This window comes from Strongylocentrotus purpuratus, unplaced genomic scaffold, assembly GCF_000002235.5.
Source record: "Strongylocentrotus purpuratus isolate Spur 01 unplaced genomic scaffold, Spur_5.0 spur5_contig_841, whole genome shotgun sequence".
In the NCBI taxonomy this organism is placed as follows: Eukaryota; Metazoa; Echinodermata; class Echinoidea; order Camarodonta; family Strongylocentrotidae; genus Strongylocentrotus; species Strongylocentrotus purpuratus.
This window is the reverse complement of record NW_022145548.1, coordinates 113,708-136,688: the sequence shown is the minus strand read 5'-3', so window position 1 is coordinate 136,688 and position 22,981 is coordinate 113,708. Positions and strand designations below refer to the sequence as shown.

At 36.4% G+C, this 22,981-nt stretch overlaps 2 protein-coding genes across 2 annotated transcripts in view; both read right to left on the bottom strand.

The window, feature by feature from the left end:
• Positions 1–5,765, bottom strand: part of LOC115925393 — a 12,443-nt gene extending 6,678 nt beyond the window's left edge. Inside the window, exons 1-6 of the mRNA XM_030989116.1 lie at positions 5,682–5,765; positions 4,570–4,639; positions 3,897–3,968; positions 2,876–2,932; positions 2,235–2,326; positions 392–1,509 (exon numbers count right to left, since the gene is read on the bottom strand). Coding sequence (XP_030844976.1) covers positions 392–1,509; positions 2,235–2,326; positions 2,876–2,932; positions 3,897–3,968; positions 4,570–4,639; positions 5,682–5,765 — 1,493 coding nt within the window. The remainder of the gene's footprint in view (positions 1–391; positions 1,510–2,234; positions 2,327–2,875; positions 2,933–3,896; positions 3,969–4,569; positions 4,640–5,681) is intronic.
• On the bottom strand, positions 2,917–22,981 carry LOC105441372. Its single transcript, XM_030988980.1, has 16 exons — positions 22,609–22,981; positions 18,591–18,771; positions 16,609–16,739; positions 16,206–16,306; positions 15,651–15,745; positions 14,704–14,900; positions 14,144–14,222; positions 9,906–10,095; positions 8,889–9,038; positions 6,803–6,999; positions 6,353–6,419; positions 5,682–5,877; positions 4,570–4,639; positions 3,897–3,968; positions 3,416–3,480; positions 2,917–2,932 (listed from the first exon to the last, which is right to left on the bottom strand). The coding sequence occupies exons 1-12, from the start codon at positions 22,809–22,811 to the stop codon at positions 5,792–5,794; spliced, it is 1,677 nt and encodes a 558-aa protein (XP_030844840.1). The 5' UTR covers positions 22,812–22,981; the 3' UTR covers positions 2,917–2,932; positions 3,416–3,480; positions 3,897–3,968; positions 4,570–4,639; positions 5,682–5,791.

Genomic DNA, 22,981 nt, shown 5'->3' with positions numbered 1-22,981 from the left:
CCTAAATCACAAGTCAATTTAACAAGATACCGGTAGATGGTGAAGAACAATTAAAAAGTAAGTCTTAACCTGCTTCCATCAGCTAAAAAAATGGACTGCTGCAGTTAACACATAACATGTATACTCTAAACAATGTAGCAATCAAAGTTTTCAATACGTACCAGATAAAAAGCCCTGCCTATGTCTCGCTTTGCTATAGCGGCGAGACAAAAAAGAATATTTTCTCGGTATGACAGTTTACTAATGGTTCTTTCTGGTATCACTAATATTATTTAATGGTCATATCAAGAAATTTTTCATTCTTGGATGAAACAAATTAAAAAATATATATGTTGTTAGGGATGCATTGCAAAAAATCACCTCTTGTAGCATATAGCTCACAGAATCTTACCTGGAGAGGATATCCCGTTTGAGACCCTTGTTGATGGCAGAGAGTGATTTATCTCCTCTGGTGCTGCTATTGCTGTTGTGGTTATTGTTATCATCAAGAAGACTAGGTGCTCCACTGACCATCCCGCCCGCTTCATCAAAGACATCGTTATCACTGTCGCTAAACCCAAACCTATCGACATCATTCCAAGAGCCTCTGAGTGATCCGACCTCCCTGGGAGACCTATCAGGTAGCTGGTCGGGAAGCTTCTCCACGTCATTGATGTCCTCTTGGACAGATGACTTGCGCCTCATCGGATGCTCCTTCTTCTCGGCAGAGTCCGGTTTCTCTTGGTAGACGACACACCCATTAGCCATCAAGGTGAAGTCTTTGTTCTCCCCAGCACCGGATGTTGGATTGTTTGAGGTATTTGAGTTCTCCTGCAACCTGAGGTCTTGCATGGCAAGGGAAGGGTTGAACGATAGGCGGTTGCCGTGGGCCAGAGACTCAAGCTGGCGCTGCTTCTTCGAGTTGGAATCCTGCTTGCTGGCATGGTGCAATCGACCAGTCCTCTGAGGCATATGCGATGACATGACGTCTCCGGGATACTTCAAACCTTCATGCTCCACTCCTAGTGCAGTCTGTTGTCTCTTCATGGACATCGATAGACGCATCAGGGCCCTCCTGTCCACGCTGTCCGCAGGGAAGTGCTCTAGGATTCCTTCGCTAGGCAAACCTTCTCCATGTGCACCAACGGGATGCTGCTTTCTCCTGTCTCTCTTTTCAGAGAACACTTTGTCGTCAAACGTAACATCCTTCCGTGACACCTTATGCTTTCTCCTGATCTCGTTTGATTCCGCCGAAGCAGATTTCTCAGTAGCGCCCTCTCTGTGAAGCGCATCATCATCGCTGCAATCCTTGTAAGATACGGTGACACTCAAGAATTCTGGCTCATCTTTTGGCTCACTATGTCTACTTGGATTCACTGTGGTGTGGTTTGAACCAGCAACCTGCCGGTGTGTAAGTCTTTTCCACTGGTCCTCCTCAGACCACTCTGAGGACTCTTCTCCTGTAGATGATTTCTGACCTCTCTCCAGCATCTTCAAAGCGGCGATGTGACGATTCTTACGGGCATCATCCTGAAAAAAAGAGGAGCAGAGAATGGTAAGCCCTTTTAAATATGAACGGCATCTTCTCATACTATTAAAAGAAGATCAACCTTTTTCATTCAACAATCAGAATGCATTCCCTTATCTGTCTATCATGCTTTTCTATTATAAAACACATCACGTTTACAGGCTATGAAACTCGGATAAACGTTTTTAAAATTATAGTGATTTTGAAAGGCCTGCATGTAACTCTAATGCTAATTGTCTCTTGGTTTCAATTGATATCAAAGAAATCTGCTTGATGTTTTATTCCTACAGCTCGCACAGAATCGGATAGTTTAAATGATATAAAACATGTGACTGAATGTAACACAAGTTTCAGTGCGACAATAATCAATTGCACCCGCCTGTAGAGGTGTCATGGTTTAGCAGATACGTCACCGGACTGTGAATCTCATGGATTGCATGGTTTGGGATTCGAGTCCAGCCGCAGGAACAAATGTCTTTTGGCAAGATATTAATCCACATTTGCCACCCTCAACCCAGGTGAAGTAAATTGGTACCTGGTACAAAGAAATTCCTTGAATGCTTAAGTGCCTTTCATGGTAGTTCAGCTAAAGTCGGGGACAATAATACAATTGCAGGGCCCTCAGGGAGATCAGTATTAATACTGATGTGGCTACCCTGGGTTTAATAACAAGACATATTATCATTATTATTATTAATATCATCATATCAATAACGGATCATCTTACCGTGCTCGATTGATGAGACTCCCTCTGTTTCCGCGCACTACGAACTCTAGATGACCTCTTTTTGTGATTCCCACTCCATGAGCTGGATGCAGCTACAGCATTGAGATGAAAATCAAAAAAATCTCAGAAAAATTGGAACAAAAGGTTAAATATAATACTTATCTTCCAAGTGTAAGTATAAGTATATAATTTATTTTCCATATCAGGTAAGTTCCATTTCCGATGGTTAGTAATACAATATAAACATATATACACATAATGAGACACAATACATACATAACAGACAAAATAACTACCGGTAAGTTATATTGTCGTTCTTACGATTAATTCCATCAGAAATAGCTTGTATGGAGTGCATTGGTCAATAGGAAACTGAAATTAGAGTGATATAAATGTACAAGTAACAATAGTATCATAGTAATTTTCACCAACGTTAGAAGTTGTTGATACCCTAAAACAATTGAAACACACATTATTTGATTAGAAGTACCAAGGATTATGGTAAATAAAAAACTGAAATTAAAGCTACACAACTAGTAAATACTTACAATACTTCCATCTATCTATGTTAGAAATGGTTGATTCCTATATCATAATCATACCAGTAGCGATAAATTTGATATTAATTGTTGTATATTCACCTGATATGGGTCTTGAGATTGATGTATCAAAGCTTGCAGGGAACTCCCTGGCTTCAACTATTGGTGAAAACAAGAAATGAAGAAAAGATTTATACCAAACGTGTTTTGAGATGTGTTGCTAGGTTATTTCATGATCAAATACTCATGAATCCTTAACAAATGATCACTTCATAATTATGGTTCACTTAAAATGAAGACTAATCAGCTGTCCACTGCAGTGTACTTGCATAAAAAAGGAGCTTTTATCTGCATTAACATTTCTTTCATTTAAACAGAGGTTAGCACTTTTCAACTTTTCATGAGGTAGACACTGTAAGCTGGGCTCTTGAATCGTTGCAAGAGAACATTTCTATCAAACATACACGTCAAAAACAAAGCTCCTGTTATACGTCTTTAAAAAAAAAAACAATCAAACAATTGTCAAAATGCCTGAATTTTGGAGACTAACATGACCTCTGACCCCTGCGAAGGGAGATAGACACTGCATACAAGCATTCTTTCTACAAAAGTGACCACTATACACAGGTTTGCTGTACTCACATGATGTTCTCTCTTCTTACTGTGCCTTGAAAGAGATCGAGGATGTGATCTTTCTGTGGGTTTGTCTGGAGAAAAAAATTGATAAAATTACCCCGACTGAAAATAAGCTTATAAAAAAAGAAGAAGAATTAGGACAGAAAAGGGATCTTCCAAATCAAAGAGATCATATACATGTATAAAGAACTTTAATTATAGAGTACCTCAGCTGCATTCATACAGTTTCACTGATGACAATTTCTGTGAAATGGGGCCCAGATGTACACATTGGGGAAGTCTTTACCAGTTAATTTGCGTCTTGTTTAAAAAATATCATGCTATTTCCCAAATAGTGGGCTAATTTGCACCCGTCAGAGCTACTTTGTGATGAGCGTATCGGTCTAGTGAAGATGCAACTTCGAGCTTCGGGATAATATCCCGAGTCTGAAAATAGCGAGGTATTTGGCAAACTCGAGCTGATGAAGACAGGCCTATTGTGACTTACTGCTTGGCTTTGCTTCTAAGGAGTTTTTGGTTGGGTGAGAGAAGAAGACTGGTGCTGTAGACTGGACGTTATCTGAAGGAACAAAGAGAAAACAGTGAAACATCTTATGAACTTGGGTATTTGGCTTTGGCTTTGACATCTCAAATTCTCTTTTGTTCGCTCCATTCCTTTTTTTTAATTGTAAGAAAAAAAAAAAAAACTTTTAACCCATTTTTCCTATTTCCCCATGATTATTTCAATTCATTGATTTATATCATCACTGGGACATGAGGTTCTTTGGCTACCAACCCTTGTAATCCCATATCTTTGTATGTTCTCTTTTTTCTCTCATACTTCTCTCATAAATTTCTCATAACTTTCTATTATTTTCCTTATATTTCAACATGTGTATGTATTTGTATTTTAACTCTTTGAATCGTATTTTGAATGAAATAAATGACTTGAACTGTACATTATCTGAACATTGAGAACAAAGTGAAAGTAAAAAATCGCACCATTTTCATACCTTCGTAAAATAGAACAAATCATTAAAAAAACATTCGCTGATATATATGTACCAGGACCAAAAACACAATGACATCCTTTACAAGTACAATACATAATTTGTTGGAAATAATAAATCAGTCTTTTGTATCTCTTCTGACAGTTAATCAAGGAAAAAAAAATCACTTACATTCATCCTTTCCAGTTTTCTTCTTCACCGGGTCACTCTCACATTTGCCTTCACTGGTCACAGCGATCACCTAAATAAAAGATTCATAATAATAATAGTAATAATAACAATAACAATAATAACAATAACGACAACAATGATAATAATAATAATAATAATAATAATAATGTTAATACTAATAACAACAACAATTACAATAGTGTGCCTTCCTTACGCAGGAAAGCCTCATTGGTATCAAAACTATTTTCCCTGAGGGCCCTGTAATCAAATTCATTCATATACTTTCACACAGAATAAATATCGTTTTGGCTCCAAACAGACAATATATGAATTGTATTTTTGCTGACCTTCCTTCTAAAACTACTACCACTACTTCTTCAATTTAGTAATCTTAACAACCATATACCGTATATAACGGTGTATAAACCGCACTTTTTTGCCGCCGAAAAAATTTCAAAGTCGGGGGTGCGGTTTATACACGGTACACCAAAAAAAAAAAAAAAAAAAAAAATTTTTTTTTTTTTTTTTTTTTTTTTAAAGTTTCAATTTATGCCCCTCCACCTGGCGCTATGCCTGGCAATGTCTCCCAGCTCGGTAATCGGTGTGTTGACTCACCACTCGGACACTAGAACAACACTCAAATTTGTCTGTCATCTTGGTTTGAAAGTAATCTTTCTGATAGATCTCAATATGTAGTTTATAATAATAATTCCTCCAATTTTTCTTCTATTACATGGTGTACCACAAGGTTCTATCCTAGGTCCCTACTGTTTTTTAATTTACAGTACCGTAATGATCTTACACACACACACAAAAAAAATCTCGGCAAAAAAAAAAAAAAAAAAAAAAAAAAAAATTTTTTTTTTTTTTTTTTTTTAAGGGCGAAAAAGAGGGGTGCGGTTAATACACGAGGGCGGTTTATACAACGTTATTTACGGTAGTTGACTTACCGTAAAGGTATACTCAGTATTAGGAGTGAGATTCTTGACGGTGAAGCTCAGATCTCGTCCAGAGTAAACCACGTTATAATGCAATCTGCTGCTTTTCCTTCTAAAACTACTTACCACTACTTCTTCAATTTAGTAATCTTAACAACCATATAGTTGACTTACCGTAAAGGTATACTCAGTATTAGGAGTGAGATTCTTGACGGTGAAGCTCAGCTCTCGCCCCGAGTAAACCACTTTACCGTTCATAGTGACTTCAAACCGGTATATCCTCCCTAAGGGTAATCGGGCGGGGCCCAGGTCACGTGGATTTGACTCCGCCCACGTGCTGTCAGCGTTGGTTTGCTAGGTGCGTGCTTCCCTGAATAGGGTAGAGTTACAAATAGCAGACGAAATAATCAATGATTTATCACAAACCAAAAAGATAAAGACTTTGTTAATTATACATCCCCTTTCAATGGCAGTATAACAACAAAATAATCCCCTTTATATCCAAATTAAAGTAAATATCAACAGCTATAAACTATTGTACTTTACATAATTATATATTCTAATATAATAAAATCTTGCAACCTATATCACTGTGGTCTGCTTTTGAAATTATATTATACAATTATATAAATACAAAAAATGTGGAGTATTTCCTTTAGGCAACCAAGAATGCAAAAAGTGAAAAGTGAAATTCGATATAATCAAATCTTGTAACCTATACCACTGTGGTCTGCTTTTAAAATCATGATATACATAAATTATAAATATGGATTATTGCCTTTAGGCAACCAAAAATGCAAAAAGTGAAAAGCGAATTGAATTGCTAGCAAACGTAACATACTCACCAAGTTCTTCTGTTGTTGCAGATATAGAGGATTTAGGTCCTTTCCCTTTATGATTACATGCACATACCTAAGGCCAGGAATCAAGTATCAAAATATAGTTAATCAAATGAGTGTGTGTGCGTGTATAGGTTTTTTACAGACGTGTATCAATCAGATATGATTATTTACGTCTGGAGACCGACCTTTAAAAGTTACCATCCGAACGACGTGACTCAGTTTCGAACCTGCATCCTCGGCTGAATCGTCCTCAGTTAATCACATGAGACATTCACTGCGTATTTTTATAGAAATATCTCACGCATGGAGACAGATAATGATTTCCACCACTTCATTTTGTTCTGTATGTAAGTTCTTAAATTACAAGATAAAAAAAAAATTTAAGGTCATAAAACAACTCTACTTCTTCATGAACATAAAAACAAAACCCAAACACATAATTTTGTAACTCACATGAAGCTCATATGTGGTTTTTGGAGCCAGGCCGCTGATGATGGAGTTGAGTTCAGAGGTCATTTCCACCTGATGCTTGCCGTTGTAGACCACGTATCCCTTGAGGCCGCCGTTGTTGTACTGGGGCGGGGCCCATCCTAGTCTGATCTGGGAGGTGGTTATACCCAGGATACGCAATGCCTCTGGAGCATCGGGAACTGATGGAAAGATGGAAGGAAGAAATGATTACTAAATATGATCAGTTGGTCAAAGAAAAACTCATTTAAAGTTAAAGCCCCACTGTCCTACTTGTAGCTACTTGCTCCCTCTATATAGACACACTTACGTCAATCTTAAATGTTGAATTATCTAAAATATATGTTTGGCTTAAGTCTAATAAGTTATCTTTAAATTTTACTAAAACAAATTTTATATACTTTAGAAATGTTCATTCACCAAAAGTAAATGTTAGATTATATATTAATGATATTTTGCTTTTAGAAAAAAATTCTGTCAAATATTTGGGGATAACCATTGATTCTAATTTAACTTGGTCCGATCATATACATAATATATTGAACACTGTTTCTAGGAACATTGGAATATTATATAAATTGAAATTATTACTAACTCCCAAATCTCTTTTTATGATTTATAATGCTTTTGTACTTTCGCATATTAATTATTGTAATATCGTATGGGGAAACTGTTGTAAAACTAAAATTAATTCACTTGAACTTTTACAAAAGAAAGCCTTACGAATTTGTACACAATCTGATTATTTAGCACACACTACACCTATTTTTAAAACATTGAAAACTCTCAAAGTAACTGATATGCACATTTTTCAAACAGCTATTTTTATGTATAAATATGTCTCCAACTTACTTCCTAAGTCCTTTCATGATTTTTATATTCATAATGTTAATGTACATTCGTACCCCACAAGGCACTCTATGGATTTTCATTTAACTAACCCAAAAATTGTTTTGGCACAAAAATCAATAAGACACAATGGACCCGATGTGTGGAACTCCTTGCTTATAACATTAAAATTATGTACAACACTTGTTTCCTTTAAAGTGAAGATGAAAGAATATTTATTGATAAGGTATGAAAATTAGATTCTGGTCATAATATACTACATGTACTTTGTTTTAATATAAATATTCATTGTTTATTTGTATATAAAAAGGAAATTATTTGATAGATTGAGGAGCTCGCGCAGTGCACTCTTCACTTTGCACAGCACTCTCTTCACCCGCTCTTTCTTCCTGTCTCCTCTCCTCCTTTTGTAAGGCCGGTATCATTTCAAGCTCTGCTTACGATATCGGTCTTCTGCATTCTCCCCCTTTTCTTTCTTTTCAAATACGATTAATTGTACTATTGATTATTTATATTTATTTATTTGTGAATTACTACTTGTATTACTTATCATTATATTGCTAACATGTATTCATTGTTATTTTTGTTATTGTTTATGGAAAATGCAGAAATAAAACTTGAAACTGATATAGAAAACTTCCCCAATCGGTGTTTGTTGGTCCCTCATGATCCTCTTTTTCTTATGTTAGTTGAGAGCTGAGTTAATGAGATAGCCACCTGTCAGTGACCTCGCTGTGTGGTCTAATACCTTCTGGCCCAGTAGTATTGATGGTCTTTAAAGTGTACCAATCACCAACAAAGTTATTTCTCTGTAAGTAAGTAGTTCCATGTCATAAGACTATATTCAAAACATGAGCATGGAACCCAAGTCCAATTTGGATTCTGCGTCTGCTGTTTGATATAATTTTTTATTTTCTCCACAATCCTTATCCTTTTAGCCCATAGAATGCCAGATGAAATAAATTGAGGTGGATTTTGTATATTCAAGCTGCACACAACTTTTTAGCTAATTGATAAACTTTAAGGCAGTGGCCAACTTCATATTGTATTAAAACTGCTCTTTCTTCAAAATATTTTCTTTTGGAATAATCAAATAACAATTGACTGATATTATGCACACTCATTTGATCTGGAATGGTTTTATGCAACTTTATTCATTGTTAAAAAATAATAAAAATCCTTAAATCCTTTGAGACAAACAACGAACAATAAACAAACTCACCTGCATCCTGTGTCTTAGCAACACAGTCGTTGCTGTGCGGACTGTCATCGCCCTCGGTGTGTATCTGAAGCTTGAAGATATACTTGGTGAAGGGTCTGAGATTAGAGACTAGCTGCACAGTGTCAGGACCATGATACACCTGCTTGCTTTCTGGAAATTCAACCAACAAAAAAAAAGAACACTGAATACAACAGAAAGTAGTATAAATTTAAAGCCACACTGTACTACTTGTAGCTACTTGCTCCCTCCATATAGAAAACAATGCTTAATCTGTGACCATTGGTCCCCCATGATCCTCTTTTTCTTATTTTAATTGAGAGCCGAGTTGATGAGATAACTACCTGCCCAGTGACCTTGCAGGGTGGTCTAATCCCTCCTATAAACTAGTACAGATGAGCTTTAATAGCTATACGGTCAACCTGGTTTAGCGACCACCCGTCTACAAAGACCTCATTTTTGGTTTTCCTTGAAAATGGTTTCTCATTAAAACATATACTAAAGGAACCTGTACATAAAGACCACCTGCCTATAGATACCACCATACTTTTCTTTTCTCCCTTGGATGGTTTTTATAGACAGGTTTCACTGTATATGTACAGTAATGGCCTGAATCCCCCAAAATGATATGAAATACAATATAATATAGCTCACCATATCTAAAAATATATTTTCTTCAAATGGATTGCATCTGAATAACTCCTCAAGAGTCACTGCCCCCACCTCCCCCCCCCCCCCCCATGGAGACTTTTTTCCCCCACTATTTTTACAGACTACTGTGAAATTACAGTGTGGTGAATTTACACACAGCCAAAGTTCAGTGAGAGCCATACTTTTGAGCTTCTTTCATATACAATAATAAACTTCACAAAATATAAACTTAAAGGGGCAAAGCATCAAAATACATTTCTGACAAAACTAAGCAAGACCATGTCCGTTTAGTTTTATCCAAATTTCCTTATCCTACCAAAAGTAAATGTCACAAATAATCTTCATTATCCCGCGTGACTAACAACTCACCGCAGAACAAGGTGTATGTCACAGGTGATCCGCTCTTCAACTCGACGACCGGCCAAGTGACCTCTATCTCATGGGGACCTTTGACCTCTAACCCAGGAGCTTCGGGTCTGGCAAGGTGCTTCAAGAGTTCAAGGGTCAGGTCAACTTCTTCCAAGAGGTCAGGGTTCACGCTAGGCGTCAGGGATATTTGCTGTGAAATGTAAATATATAGAATTGTTATCAATTACTTGTAGATTCAAGCCTATATATAACAGTACAGTCAAACCTGTCAATAGTGACTGCCCAAGGAAAACACATAAAGTGGTCTTTGTAGACAGGTTCCTTTAGTACACATTATTCAATGAGAAACCAATTTCAAGGAAAACAAAAATGTGGTTTTTGCAGGTGGTCACTAAAGCAGGTTTAAAGTTTTTGAAGTTTATGGCAATTTGTTTGCCTAACAGTAAGAAGAGGGTATAAATGTATCAAAAATGTTTGTGACAAGCCACATTGTGTCAAACTTTTGTTTTATATTTAATAATTGAGAGTAAATATACTAGTAGTCATAACATTTCAATATATATATATATATGTATATATATATAAATATATCTATACATATTAATAATATATGAACATGAATGTATAGTAATATGAACTTCTAGTAAACTGCAGAATAATGATACAAAATAGTAAAAATGCGGTGGCTTCTTAAAAAGCGCTCAAGTCCTTAATTCAAACCTAATGCTCCTGGCACTCAAAGATTATTGTCCCATTCTTAGCAAAATATGTAATGTTCTAGCACAACTGGGTGCAGAGGGGCAAAGAACGTTAGTGCCCGGCTGCGATTTAAACCCTTAACTCTTGGATTGAGAGGCAAGTGAATGAACCAAGATAAAACTAGACTTTAATTCGTCACTTAGACGAATTAGGTGATACGTATGATAATGGTTTACATAACGAATAATGCATTACACGATATATTATTTTATGAAATGCTTCTCCCATTTATATGCTTCTCCCATTATGATCTATCCATATGTCAAGATTAAATTGTGTCTCCTTGACCATCATGGATCTAGGGAAGATAGATTGAAACAATATATGACCTTTGACCCTGTGCAGTAACCAGTTACACATTTGACTCTAATTTACATCATGAAGAACACCTTTTGACGATTTTATCTTATTCAAAGAAATGGAAATGTAATTGATAAATGATTATCATCATTATGATAATGATGATCATGATGATAATGATCATGATCATGAGCGCGATCCTGACATCTTATTGAAAAAATAAGGGTTGATTCAGATAGCATATAGTCTCAGCTACAACATACTTCAAAATAAACGAAATCCAAGCAGAAATAACGGCGATATTGCTCGCAAAAGACAGGAATGTAGACTCCAGATTTGAGAAAAAGTCATCTCCCATAGGGATAACACGCAAAAAGTAATGGTTTAAGTGAAAATAGGGTAATAATAAAGTAAAAAGGGTTGTTTATCACATTATTTGCGATTCTACGTGTTTAAATAATCAAAGGAGATGGTACAGTGAAAGGTCAAAAGGAAAAAAAAGTGGAGAAAAAATTGTTGGAGACACCTGGACTCGAACCAGGGATCTCGAGGTTGAAAGTCAAGTGCGTTACTGATATACCAAAACATCTCCCATAGCGATTACACGTAAACGGGAAATGGAATTCTGAAGTCCTACTTTGCAAGTGAAATATGAGCATGATCCCGGCATATGATCAAAAAATGAAGTGCACATTGGAGATAGGTAATTGTCTCAGCTACAACATATTCGAATCTCAGCGTAAACAAAGCTAAAACAACGGAGATGTTGCTCGCGAAAGACGGAAATGTAGGATCCAGTTTTGAGAAATAGTCATGTCCCATAGACAATACACGCAAAATGTGAAAAATTGACATGCCTCCTTTAGTCGCAAAAATACGCCATGATACCTTTGTCAAACTGGAAAATTATGAATGCTGAATTTGTAGAAAATTGTCTCAGCTAGAACATATCAAAATTTGAAAGAAAATTAATCGATATTTACAGAGATACAGTCAATTTTCCCAAAATATGCTGACGTCATAATATGCAAATTTAAATTTTGAGTTTGGAGGCCATTATGATGACGTCATGATTTAATTGAGGATCAAATGAGACATGAAATCATATCTCCGTCTCATAATCTATCCAAATATGAAAAAATATTAGGAGTTTCTATCTATTCTAAAGAGTTACAATGAATTTTATATAGGCATGTTTTTGCCCATGTATTGTGGATAAAGATAACACAAATCCGCGCGTGCTGTCAACTTTAACGGACGCTCATTGCGTTAATAAAAGGTGAACAAGTTATCAAAATGCTTGGAAAAATGTGCCAAATATGATGACAGAGAAAATTCGGCGATTCTATGTTGCAAAATGCCATTACGCGCGGAAACGCGCACGCATGCGCGTGTGCGCGTTTTTTTGTGCAAAATGCTTTAAATGGCCCGAAACGTATGCAAAAAAATTTTAAGACGATTTAGAGCATTTTAAATTTTTGCGCGCGCATTAACGCGCGCACGAACACGCTCGCGCGCGTTTTCGCACGTTTATTGACCTTAAATTGACCGGACGGATATTAATCTTAATCATGATAAATATGAATGAAAAATTCTTATCAGTTATGAAGATATGATCATTAGTTGATTTTCACAAAATGGCGCCTGGATGACGTCACGATGACTTTGAGTCTTTGAAAAGTCACGCAGTTCTAAGTTAGACTAAGATCTATCATCATTGAAAGATTCATAACAATGGCTTCATTCAGTCTTGAGATATCCTGCGAACAAATTCGAGGAAGAATAATAATAAACTAGATTTGTAATACTTGTTTGGAACAAGTATAGGTGGGCTGGTCGAACTAAAATTTGAGACAAAATAAAGGGTACATATGAGATAGCTTATTGTCTCAGCTACAACATACTTGAAGTTCAGCGTTAACGAAGCTAAACGACAGAGATATTGCTCGCGAAAGAATCCAGTTTTGAGAAAAAATCATGTCCCATAGAGAATACACGCAAAATGTGAAAATTGACATGCCTCCTTTAATCACAAAACTACGCCATGATGCTTTTGTCAAAATGAAAATTTGTGATACCTTCATTTGTAAAAAATTGTCTCAGCTACAACACATCAAAATTTGGAAGACAATCGATCAATATTTACAGAGAAAAATTCAATTTTCTAAAAATATGCTGACGTCATAATATGCAAATTGAAATTTTGAGTTTGGAGGCCATTATGATGACGTCATGAGTTAATTGAGGGACAAATGAGACATGAAATCATATCTCCAATTCATACTTTATCAAAATATGACCCCCAAATTGGGGTCACCGTGCATCCTAAGGAGCTACAGTGGATCTTATATAGGCATGTTTTTGTCCATATATGCTATGTATTACAAGAGCTCGCGCGCACGGAAATTTATGTTAAACGGTCGATCATTCCGTTATTAATAGTCATAAAGAGACAAACATGGTATCAATTTGTTTGTAAAAATATGTGGAATATTATGAAAGAAAAAAAAAGGCGATTCTATGTTGTGTAATATTTTTACGCGCGAAAACGCGCGCGCCGCGCGCATGCGCGTGTGTGTGCGCGATTTTTTATAAAATGCTTAGAATGGCCTAAAACGTATGTAAAATGATTTTGAGATGATTTTGAGCATTCAAAAAATTTGCGCGCGCATTGACGCACGGACGTGCGCGCATGCGCGCGTTATTTGACCTGCAATTGACCGGACGGATATTGACCTTGGTCATGATGAATATGAATGAGAAATACCTTTTGGTTATGAAGATATGATCATAAGTTGATTTTCGTAAAATTTTACAAAATGGCGCCTAGATGACGTCATCAGCAAAGGTCAATGTTGAAAACGTTATTATGCTTTGTACATATGCCTATACATATGTGTGCCAAATTTCAAGGCATTTGATTGAGCCATTTTTAAGTTATCTTGCTAACAAAAAAGCGGTTAGAAATAAGAAAAATATTTAATAATAATAAATAAATAAAGGCAATTCTAACGAAATTATAAGGTGGTCTGTACGTTATACAGCCCACCTGATAATAAAAATAAAAAAATAAATAATAAAAATCTTGACGAAATCAAAAGGTGATACGTCTACGTACGTATCACCTAACAATAGTTATTTTAAACATACCTATATCTATAGGGTAGCTTTAAACATACCTTTAGGAGTGGTACAACATCGGTATGGTCTCGGAGTCTGAGTACACCCTGTCTCTTTCCAGCCAGAGTTCGAAGAGTCCTGCAAAATTAACGATATGAAGAAATAAAGTCATCTCTAGTTTTAAGAAACCACAACTTCTCATATAATCCTGTACTTTTTCAGTATCTCGTTTACATTATATATTTCAAGAAAAAATAAGAACTCAGTGAAAGTGCATGACTGTGGAATAACAAATGAAAATTCTATGATGATTCTTAAAAAATACTGCTAGAATCATAATGGATCCAATGAAACAACAGACCCTACCTTTTCACTGACTTTGAATAAAGACAAGAACAAGATCAACAAGAAGAACAAGAAGAACAAGAAGAACAAGAAGAAGAAAAAGAAGAATAAGAGTAAGAAGAAAAATTACCGGCGTGAGAAAATGAAAGCAGAAAAAAAGAACCAAAAAATAACCAAAAAATAACCAAAAAAAGAAAGAAAGAAAGAAATAAGAAGGAAATATAGAAATATGAATGAATCAATTAATTTGAGAGACTCTAGCTACATGACTTACATAGCAGCAAACCATGCTGTCTCTCCATCGTCGTTACTCAGCTGCTGGGCCAGCAGATGGAGCATCAGATCAGAGTTCTTGTGAAGCAATAGTCGCTTGTGACCCTGGTCACTGCTTGCCAGGCAGCTCAGAGCGTAGCAGGCATTCTTGCCACAGCCGGAGTCTTTACTGGTCAACATGCAACACAAGCTTTCCAGCTGTGGTGGCACAAGAAAGAGAAAGAACGTAAGATATCTGTTATCCTTTTTCAAATATCCGACGTTGCCACCATGATGAGTTTGAGGGTCTTAGTAATGGAAGATAACTCAGGATAATAGAGAGTCGGCAGACGGGTTTGTTATGGTAGACATGTTGAGTTTGAGGGTCTTAGTAATGGCAAATAACTCAGGATAATAGAGAGTCGGCAGACGGGTTTGTTATGGTAGACATGTTGTTTATTCAACTACCACGGGTACCGGATATCGCATATCATACGTAACAAAGATAAGATATAATATCTGTCATCTTAGTTGTCATGATATCAATATAACCAAAAATAAATAAACTGATGTCATTGTCCAGTTGATGCCATATGTTTAATCTAAATTTTGCTTTGCTAGGCAGCTCATAGACTAGCAGACATTCTTGCCACAGCCAAAGTCTTTACTGTTCAACATGCAACACAAGCTTTCCAGCTGTAGTGCATGGCACAAGAAATAGAAAGAAGATAAGATATGGTATCACTGATATCCTAGTTGTCATGATATCAATATAACCAAAAAGAAAAGCCAGCCAGAAAGGAGATAACTCTGTGCTAAGGTTTATGAGTCCACGCCCATCTGGCTCCAAACAGACGATATTATATATATATCAGTAATTCATTTTCTAGGTCAAAATACACATAATTTTTTTTGTATACAGGCATTTCTTCTCAGGCAGCAAACAAATATTGATACGCTAGCTCTTACCATTTTCTCTGAGTCTCTGTGATTCAGCAATCTCAGTCGGCCATCATCAATGTCACAGAGACGTCCAATGGCAAATGCTGCATTCATCCCCCTTCCTATAAAAAGAAAGGAGCAAAATTCTGAGAGTTGGAATATCGTTTGTCCATAAGTCAATGGTTACAAATACAACTTCAAAAACAAAACAGAACTAAGAAACAAATAGTTCGCACACCCCACGCCTTCTTGTTTGGGATCTACACTCAAGAAGAAGAAAACGGTACCTTTAATTGTACCAATATCCAAAACATGTTTTGCTCTTGATGTAAGGGGTGCCATATCACTGCTGCATACATGTATGTACAAAGTATGAGCTTCCAATTTTACTTCTACAAAGAGATATTGCAGTTTAGATACTCTTAATAAAAAAAAACATTTACACTTTTTAAAAAATGTGGCAGCTCTTTTGCAGTGGTTTACTGTGCCATATCTGAACAAGTTCTTTAGACACATAAAGCATCGTTATTAGATGCTGGTCTCTCAATGTACATCATCTTTCCTCAGTGACCTTTGACCTACCTGCTTCGTCCATTCCTAGAGATTCGACCAGCTTGGTCAAGATTTGCAGAGAGCTGTAATGATTCAACACGCGCTGACATCCCTGCTCTGCTATCGATAACCTGATCAAGAAAGGACAACAACAAAATAAAACAAAGCTATTTGATACAAGTCAGATTTCTAAATCATGGAAGGGACTTTTACTTCTTCATTTTGTTAATATGTTTTTTTAAAGTACAGTCTAACAGAGTTTGAGAAGAGGTTAGATTGAAATCTTGTCAGGGAACAAAACTGTGTCCCAATCACACTTTAAGTTACCATTTTTCTCGATACTATATTCATACAGGCCTTTTAGAATAACAAATATTATGATATTTAGAACCAAAATAAGAAATGGAAAAGAAAGGTAGGGAACGGTCAATACCTGGCAAGAACAAGAGCTGCATTGCTAGCGGTCCACATGTTAGACGAGGATAGGAGACTGGTAACCTTTCTCAGCAGATCATCTAAGCATGAATCACCCAGCATCCAGTCTCTACCAGCCTTGCTCTCCGCCTGTAAAAAGGATGTAATACGAGCTTAGGACATTTGATTAAGACACAGGAGGACTAGGGTGAATCCCTAGAACTACTGAATGACTTTTGGTGAATACTGCAAATTAAATAGACATACCGGTGCAGTTACCGACTGAATTCATACCCCTTGTAAATTTGATGTTTTTTTTTGGTTGCGTTTTTCATTACTCAAGAATGATGGACTGGTTGATTTAGGACCTTCTTTGAATAATTTTTAGATGTAAGCTGTAGTACCGGTATGTCACATTCTCAAGAAACATAAATCAGGCAAATCAATTAGTTCACATACCTGACAAATTAGGAAACCTAATTGGTAGCTCAGTATGAATAATTGAATCGTTAACTTTATACCCAGCTAGCATCGTGTTTGTATTTTTTACCCATAACAAAAATTATATTCAACTGATTGAATAACAGATAGCTGGAGAAGAGTGAAATTGGGTTAACCCTCACATGTACAAGTAGTGAAAAAGTTTTTCATTTCATTAAAAATTCATGACTCTCTTATCGATGATGTTGCTAGAATACTTGACCGGGGTAACTCGGTACACATGGCCATCTTGGACTTTGCTAAAGCGTTCGACAAGGTTCCACATGAACGACTACTGGAAAAGCTTCACTACTACGGGATTAGACACCATACACATCGGTGGCTTAGGAATTTCTTGACATTCCGAACCCAGAGAGTGACTTGTGAAGGTAGTCCGTCATCAACAAGCAAAGTTCTATCCGGGGTGCCCCAGGGGACAGTGCTTGGGCCGTTACTGTTCCTGATGTATATCAATGACCTTCCAGCCCTGCTGAAAAGCCAGACCAGACTATTCGCAGATGACTGTTTGGTATACAAGGAAGTAGAGAACGAGAGGCACACAGACTCCTTACAGGCGGATCTTACATCTCTGGAGTCGTGGCAAGATAGGTGGAACATGAAGTTCAACGCTTCCAAGTGTTCAGTGATGATTATCTCGAATAAGAAAAAACCTCTGACAAGGGATTATATCTTCTGTGGACAATACTTACAACAGACAAGCTCTCATCCTTATCTGGGAGTGGAAATAGACAGTAAACTGACGTGGGCGAACCATGTTGACAACACAGCCATGAAAGCCAACCGCACGTTAGGATTCCTCAGGAGAAACCTATGGTTTTGCCCAGGGAATGTGAAAGCCATCGCATACACGACCCTAGTGAGACCAGTGTTAGAATACGCAAGCTGTGCCTGGGACCCATACAGGATAGGGCAGATTAATAAACTGGATGCAGTTCAAAGGAGGGCGGCACGCTTCGTAACAGGAAACTACCAAAGGGACAGCAGTGTCACACAAATGCAGACCTGCCTTGAATGGGAATCACTTGAACGCAGGAGGGAAAAGAGTCGATTGGTTATGCTGTACAAAATCTACAAGGGAAAGGTGGGCCTAAAGCAAGAGGACTACATACAAGTATCAACAGGGTCAAGGTTAAGAAGAAACCACCATCACTCAATAGAAATCCCCTTTGCCAGAAAGGACGTATACAAATACTCCTTTTTTCCAAGAACTGGACGAGCATGGAATACCCTCGACCAGCAGTCAGTAATAGCTACATCAGTTGATAATTTCAGAAACACACTCTAGCATGCATCACCTGCCATAATAGCGATATGCGGAATACCGCCCTGCTGACTACAATTTCAGAAGGTTCAGAAGGTTATAGATTTTGCTCAATTTTTTTTTGGATTGGTTTGTCTGATTTTTCTGCTTCTTTTGTAAGTAAGTTATTTTTGGAGTGGACTTGCCCTTTAATACCTCTCTTTTGATATTTATACATAGCATCTGATGACTTTTCTTACCAATGTTCCCATGGTTCCAGCAGCATTCATGACACACTCTGTATCGTCGTAGGAGAGCATCCCAGTGAGATCGGTCAGTATGTGATGAGGCGAGGACCCCTTGACCAGTGACATCACACGAAGTTGACCTACGTCATGCTCTGCTAGGGTACCAAAGATGTAGGCAGCATTCCCAGCGACTCTGTAAAATAATTGTTTTATTGTCAAAGTCAGTTCTACATATTATTTGTTTTTATTTGCTTTACAAAATGTGAGAAATTAATCATCAATGATAAAAAACAGCAACACTACTACAAATGAAAATGATGATAATGATGATGATGATGATGATGATGATTGATGATTGATGCTGTTGCTGCTGCTGCTGCTGCTGCTGATGATGATGATGATGATAGTGATGATAATAATGATGATAATAAGAATAAGAAGAACAAGAAGAAGAACAAGAAGTAGAAGAAGAAAAAACTTGGCAAAAATGAATACAATAATAATGAAAATAATATATTTGATTGAATCCCATGTATGATGATATAATAGCTTGAGGAGAATAACGAACGAATTAAAACAAGAAATAAACATTAAAAATCAGGGAGCTATATAATATTATATCACCTAGAATTTACCAATGACTTCATCATTATAGATTTTAAAAAAAAAGAAGGGTTACATCACATGTTTGCTGCATGTTAGAATTGTGTGTATCGATCTTGCACACATCCTTTTCAAAATCTAACAAATTTTAGGGCCATATGAAAATGTAGAAAATGGACTTTTTTTGTTTTAGCCTGTTATTGTATAATGGGTGCATGTCTTTTTCCTTTATGTGTCCTTAATTTTCAAACAAGTAAAGTCTCCATGTATTCTTATTATACCATTATACACAAGAACAACGCTACAAGATCCTTTGTCAGCTAGAGTTCGGAGAAGCAATTCTCTACCACACCCCTATTGTATAGCAGCTATCCACAAATAGTTTCTACTAAATGTTTTGTTCAGATAATCAATAAGGACAAGAAAATCCTTTGTGACGTTACACTTCTTGCCATCAAAAGACCCAGAAATCGGCCCTAATTCACGATAGTTGGATCAATAACGAGGTCCCAAAGTACAGAGTGTATAGTTAGTGCAGGAATAATCTATTTTCAAAACTGCTCTATTGTGTCAAAAGGGGAGTTTCTCTGAAAGTTATGTTGTTGTTTTTTTACATTAAATTGCATTTAATTTTTTTGTTTTCAGTTACTCAAAAGAAAATGTACAGCTGCATGGTGATCAAGATAGCATTTGAAACAAAAAGATGGTAAAATGAAGAACTAAACTATCAGTCTGAATTTGCATGGGCAGAAAGATACCAAAATTGACAAATCAAATTTGTCAATCATAAATTCCATATCTTCTTTTTTATTCCTGTGTTATGCTTATTATTACCAAACATATTAACAAAACGTAAGACACCACTTTTCTCAACAAAGAACATGTACAAATTGTACAGCACCACTTTTTCTAAATAAAATTAAAAATACAATTTTGCATGAAACTTCCAATCTAAAACTCATACATTTGAGAATAAATCAATGCATAATCCATGCACACTTCAACCAGAAGGTCTCCAAACCATTATGCTTTAATATCCATTAGAAATCAGTGACACAGAACCCTTTTGGGAGTTAAAAGTTGTTTTTCATCACTCTTATATACATACATGTACATTGTGTACACCTGCCCAAATATATAAATATATAAAAAAAAAATTAAAAAAAGCCAAAAAGAATTGCATTTCTAATATATTACGGTAAAAATTGTATTAATTGTCATCAATACACTCAAAGATAAGAAATTGTAAATCATTTATTGGGGAAACTAGATACCTGAATAAGTTGATATTCAAGAATCTCATTACCAAGAATCATCTTTTTTGGATTTGGTAAGTGAGGAAAAAAAAGGCACTTTACTGGAGTAAAATTTTCATTTTGATTAAAGAAAAACAATGTGACAATATTCTGACATCCCGGAATAGGATGGTATTCATGCAGCTCAATGCCTGCAACCATAAAGTTTGTGAGAGAGCGAAGTATGCAAAGAAAATGGGGCTCTTTATGTTATTTCATCATCAAAATACACAGGATGATGTTTTGGGGCATATTGTGCACTTTGATTTTACAAATTTAACTTAATTCCAAAATAAATTGGTAATCATTCTCTTGCGGCACACCTAGCAATTAATGCATGTCTTCTAGCATCTTGGTTGAAAAATGCTGCATTAGAATACCAATAAATCCTTACTTAGCATGCAAGCTGGAATTCTATTTTCACATATTTGCATTCGGGATTTACAATTCAACAAAGAAATGTCACTTTAAAATACTATTTGCCCTCTCTCTAGACTCTTTCACCAGCACAAATACAGACACAAATGAATTTCTGTTTCCCCTCAAGTCAGACTGCATTCAAATCAAGACTACCGTACCCTTTATCTCAACTCTTACACTTTCAAACACAGACAATGGGAAAGTGAAAACACTGTTTGCAGGAAGGCTTTGCTAAGACTATGATATACCATCAACAATAAAATGTTTACAGCTGACATATGTCTCTCACACCATCTCACTGTTTACTCTTCAACAAATCCAGCAGATCTATTGCTACATACTGTACATTGTAAAAGTCTTCAAGGGGATTTTGAGGGGTGTAACAAAGGTTCAATAAACAACCTGAAAAGGACTTGTCCACCTACAAAATTAAAAAATGTTGAAGTTATCTCTGACCGTAAATTGGGGATTTGGGAAATTCTATCTCAGGCATATTTTGACCTCCAAATATACAAAACAACACTCTGCCAGACAGTCAGCATATATTACACATGTACATGATGTTGTAACTTCCATATCAGTCCACACATTGAAGCACCATGAGGGGCATTGTATAACAGTTCGAGACTATTGGTAATTTAAGGTATTAAAAATGCATTATATTTTCGAAAGACACAGTCCTTCATCAAACAGTTTACATTTGGGCAATATCATATTCCCCCTTTCTTATCCTCTCTCTCTCTCTCTCTCTCTCTCTTTGATGTATTTACTATCATTTAAATAATACTTTATTTTTCTCTTGTGAAATGTATTATAGGGATTTGCTCCTCTAGTCTCACTGTACAGTGTAGGTAAAGAATTTATATCATTTTCATAGAGACGGTAAACGTAGATGTACGCGTATAGATCTACCTCTAGAGAGCAAAAACTTGAATTTGAATTTTCTTTCAAAAAGAAAAAGGGAAATCAATATACAACACTATATATTTTGTTATTGTGAATGACTCTCCCAGCATGGCTAGAGTATACCCACGTCTGCCCAGCACCCCTGTCTGTGTATATGCAAACAATATATTCGTCTTTACTACAAATTCAACAACAACAAAAGTACAAAACTAGTGAAAATAGTGAGAAGTTTCAAATTTAAGTACATTTCATCAACAAGCTTTGAAATGCTATCTTTCAACAACAAAAAATACTGTACTGGGTGCGGGCGCGCGCGTGTTCAGTTAGCGACTGTAAACTAAGATTTCAGTCGCTAACCTAACACACACGCGCGCCCGCACGCGCACCCGACCGTCGAGACGGTATGTAATTGTATTGTGCTGCAGTATGCCGTGAATCCTTTGAGAAAGTGCATATTATAAGTCTTTGAAAAATACTCCGAAAAAGATAAGAAAATTGCAACGAAACAGGTAACAAACATATCAACTTTTAAATCATGACCGTTATTTGGACTTTTATGAATATTTACTTCATTTTAGGTATGTTTAAGTAGGGTATCTCCACGCGGGACTTCCGGGTCAAATTTTGGATAGACTTCTGAATCTGAACTAGCGCCTAATTCATTCTGGGTTGTTTATCCTGCAGTGGTTGTTTGAACCAGTAAAATAAAATAAAAAACTCTCTTTTGCACATAATTAATAATGACCTGTGTTTGGTTAAGCACATGGTGTATGGTCGGTTAACTGTTAATATGAATGTGAATCTACCTTGCATTCTTTTCAGCCAGTAGCCGGACAATACCCCAGAGAAAGTCTTCGGAACCATAGTGAGAGATGAAAGCATTGATGGTCTTTTCCTTGTCTTTGTGGATATCATCCACCAGCAGCTCCAACGCCCTGTGTGCCTCCAGGTCCTCGGGCTGCGCCAGCAGCGACTCGAAGTACTCATCCTGCCGCCAATTTAAGGTCATCTCCGGTTAATTTTCGTGCTCTAAATTACATTATTACGGTTTAAATATGATCCAGGACTAATTATGAAATAAAATATGACAAAATACAGGAGTTATTCATAGTTAACCCTATGTTGCTAGGTCTGTCTCTTCCGTACACAACTGTCGTCGTTACGATCGATGCGAATTTA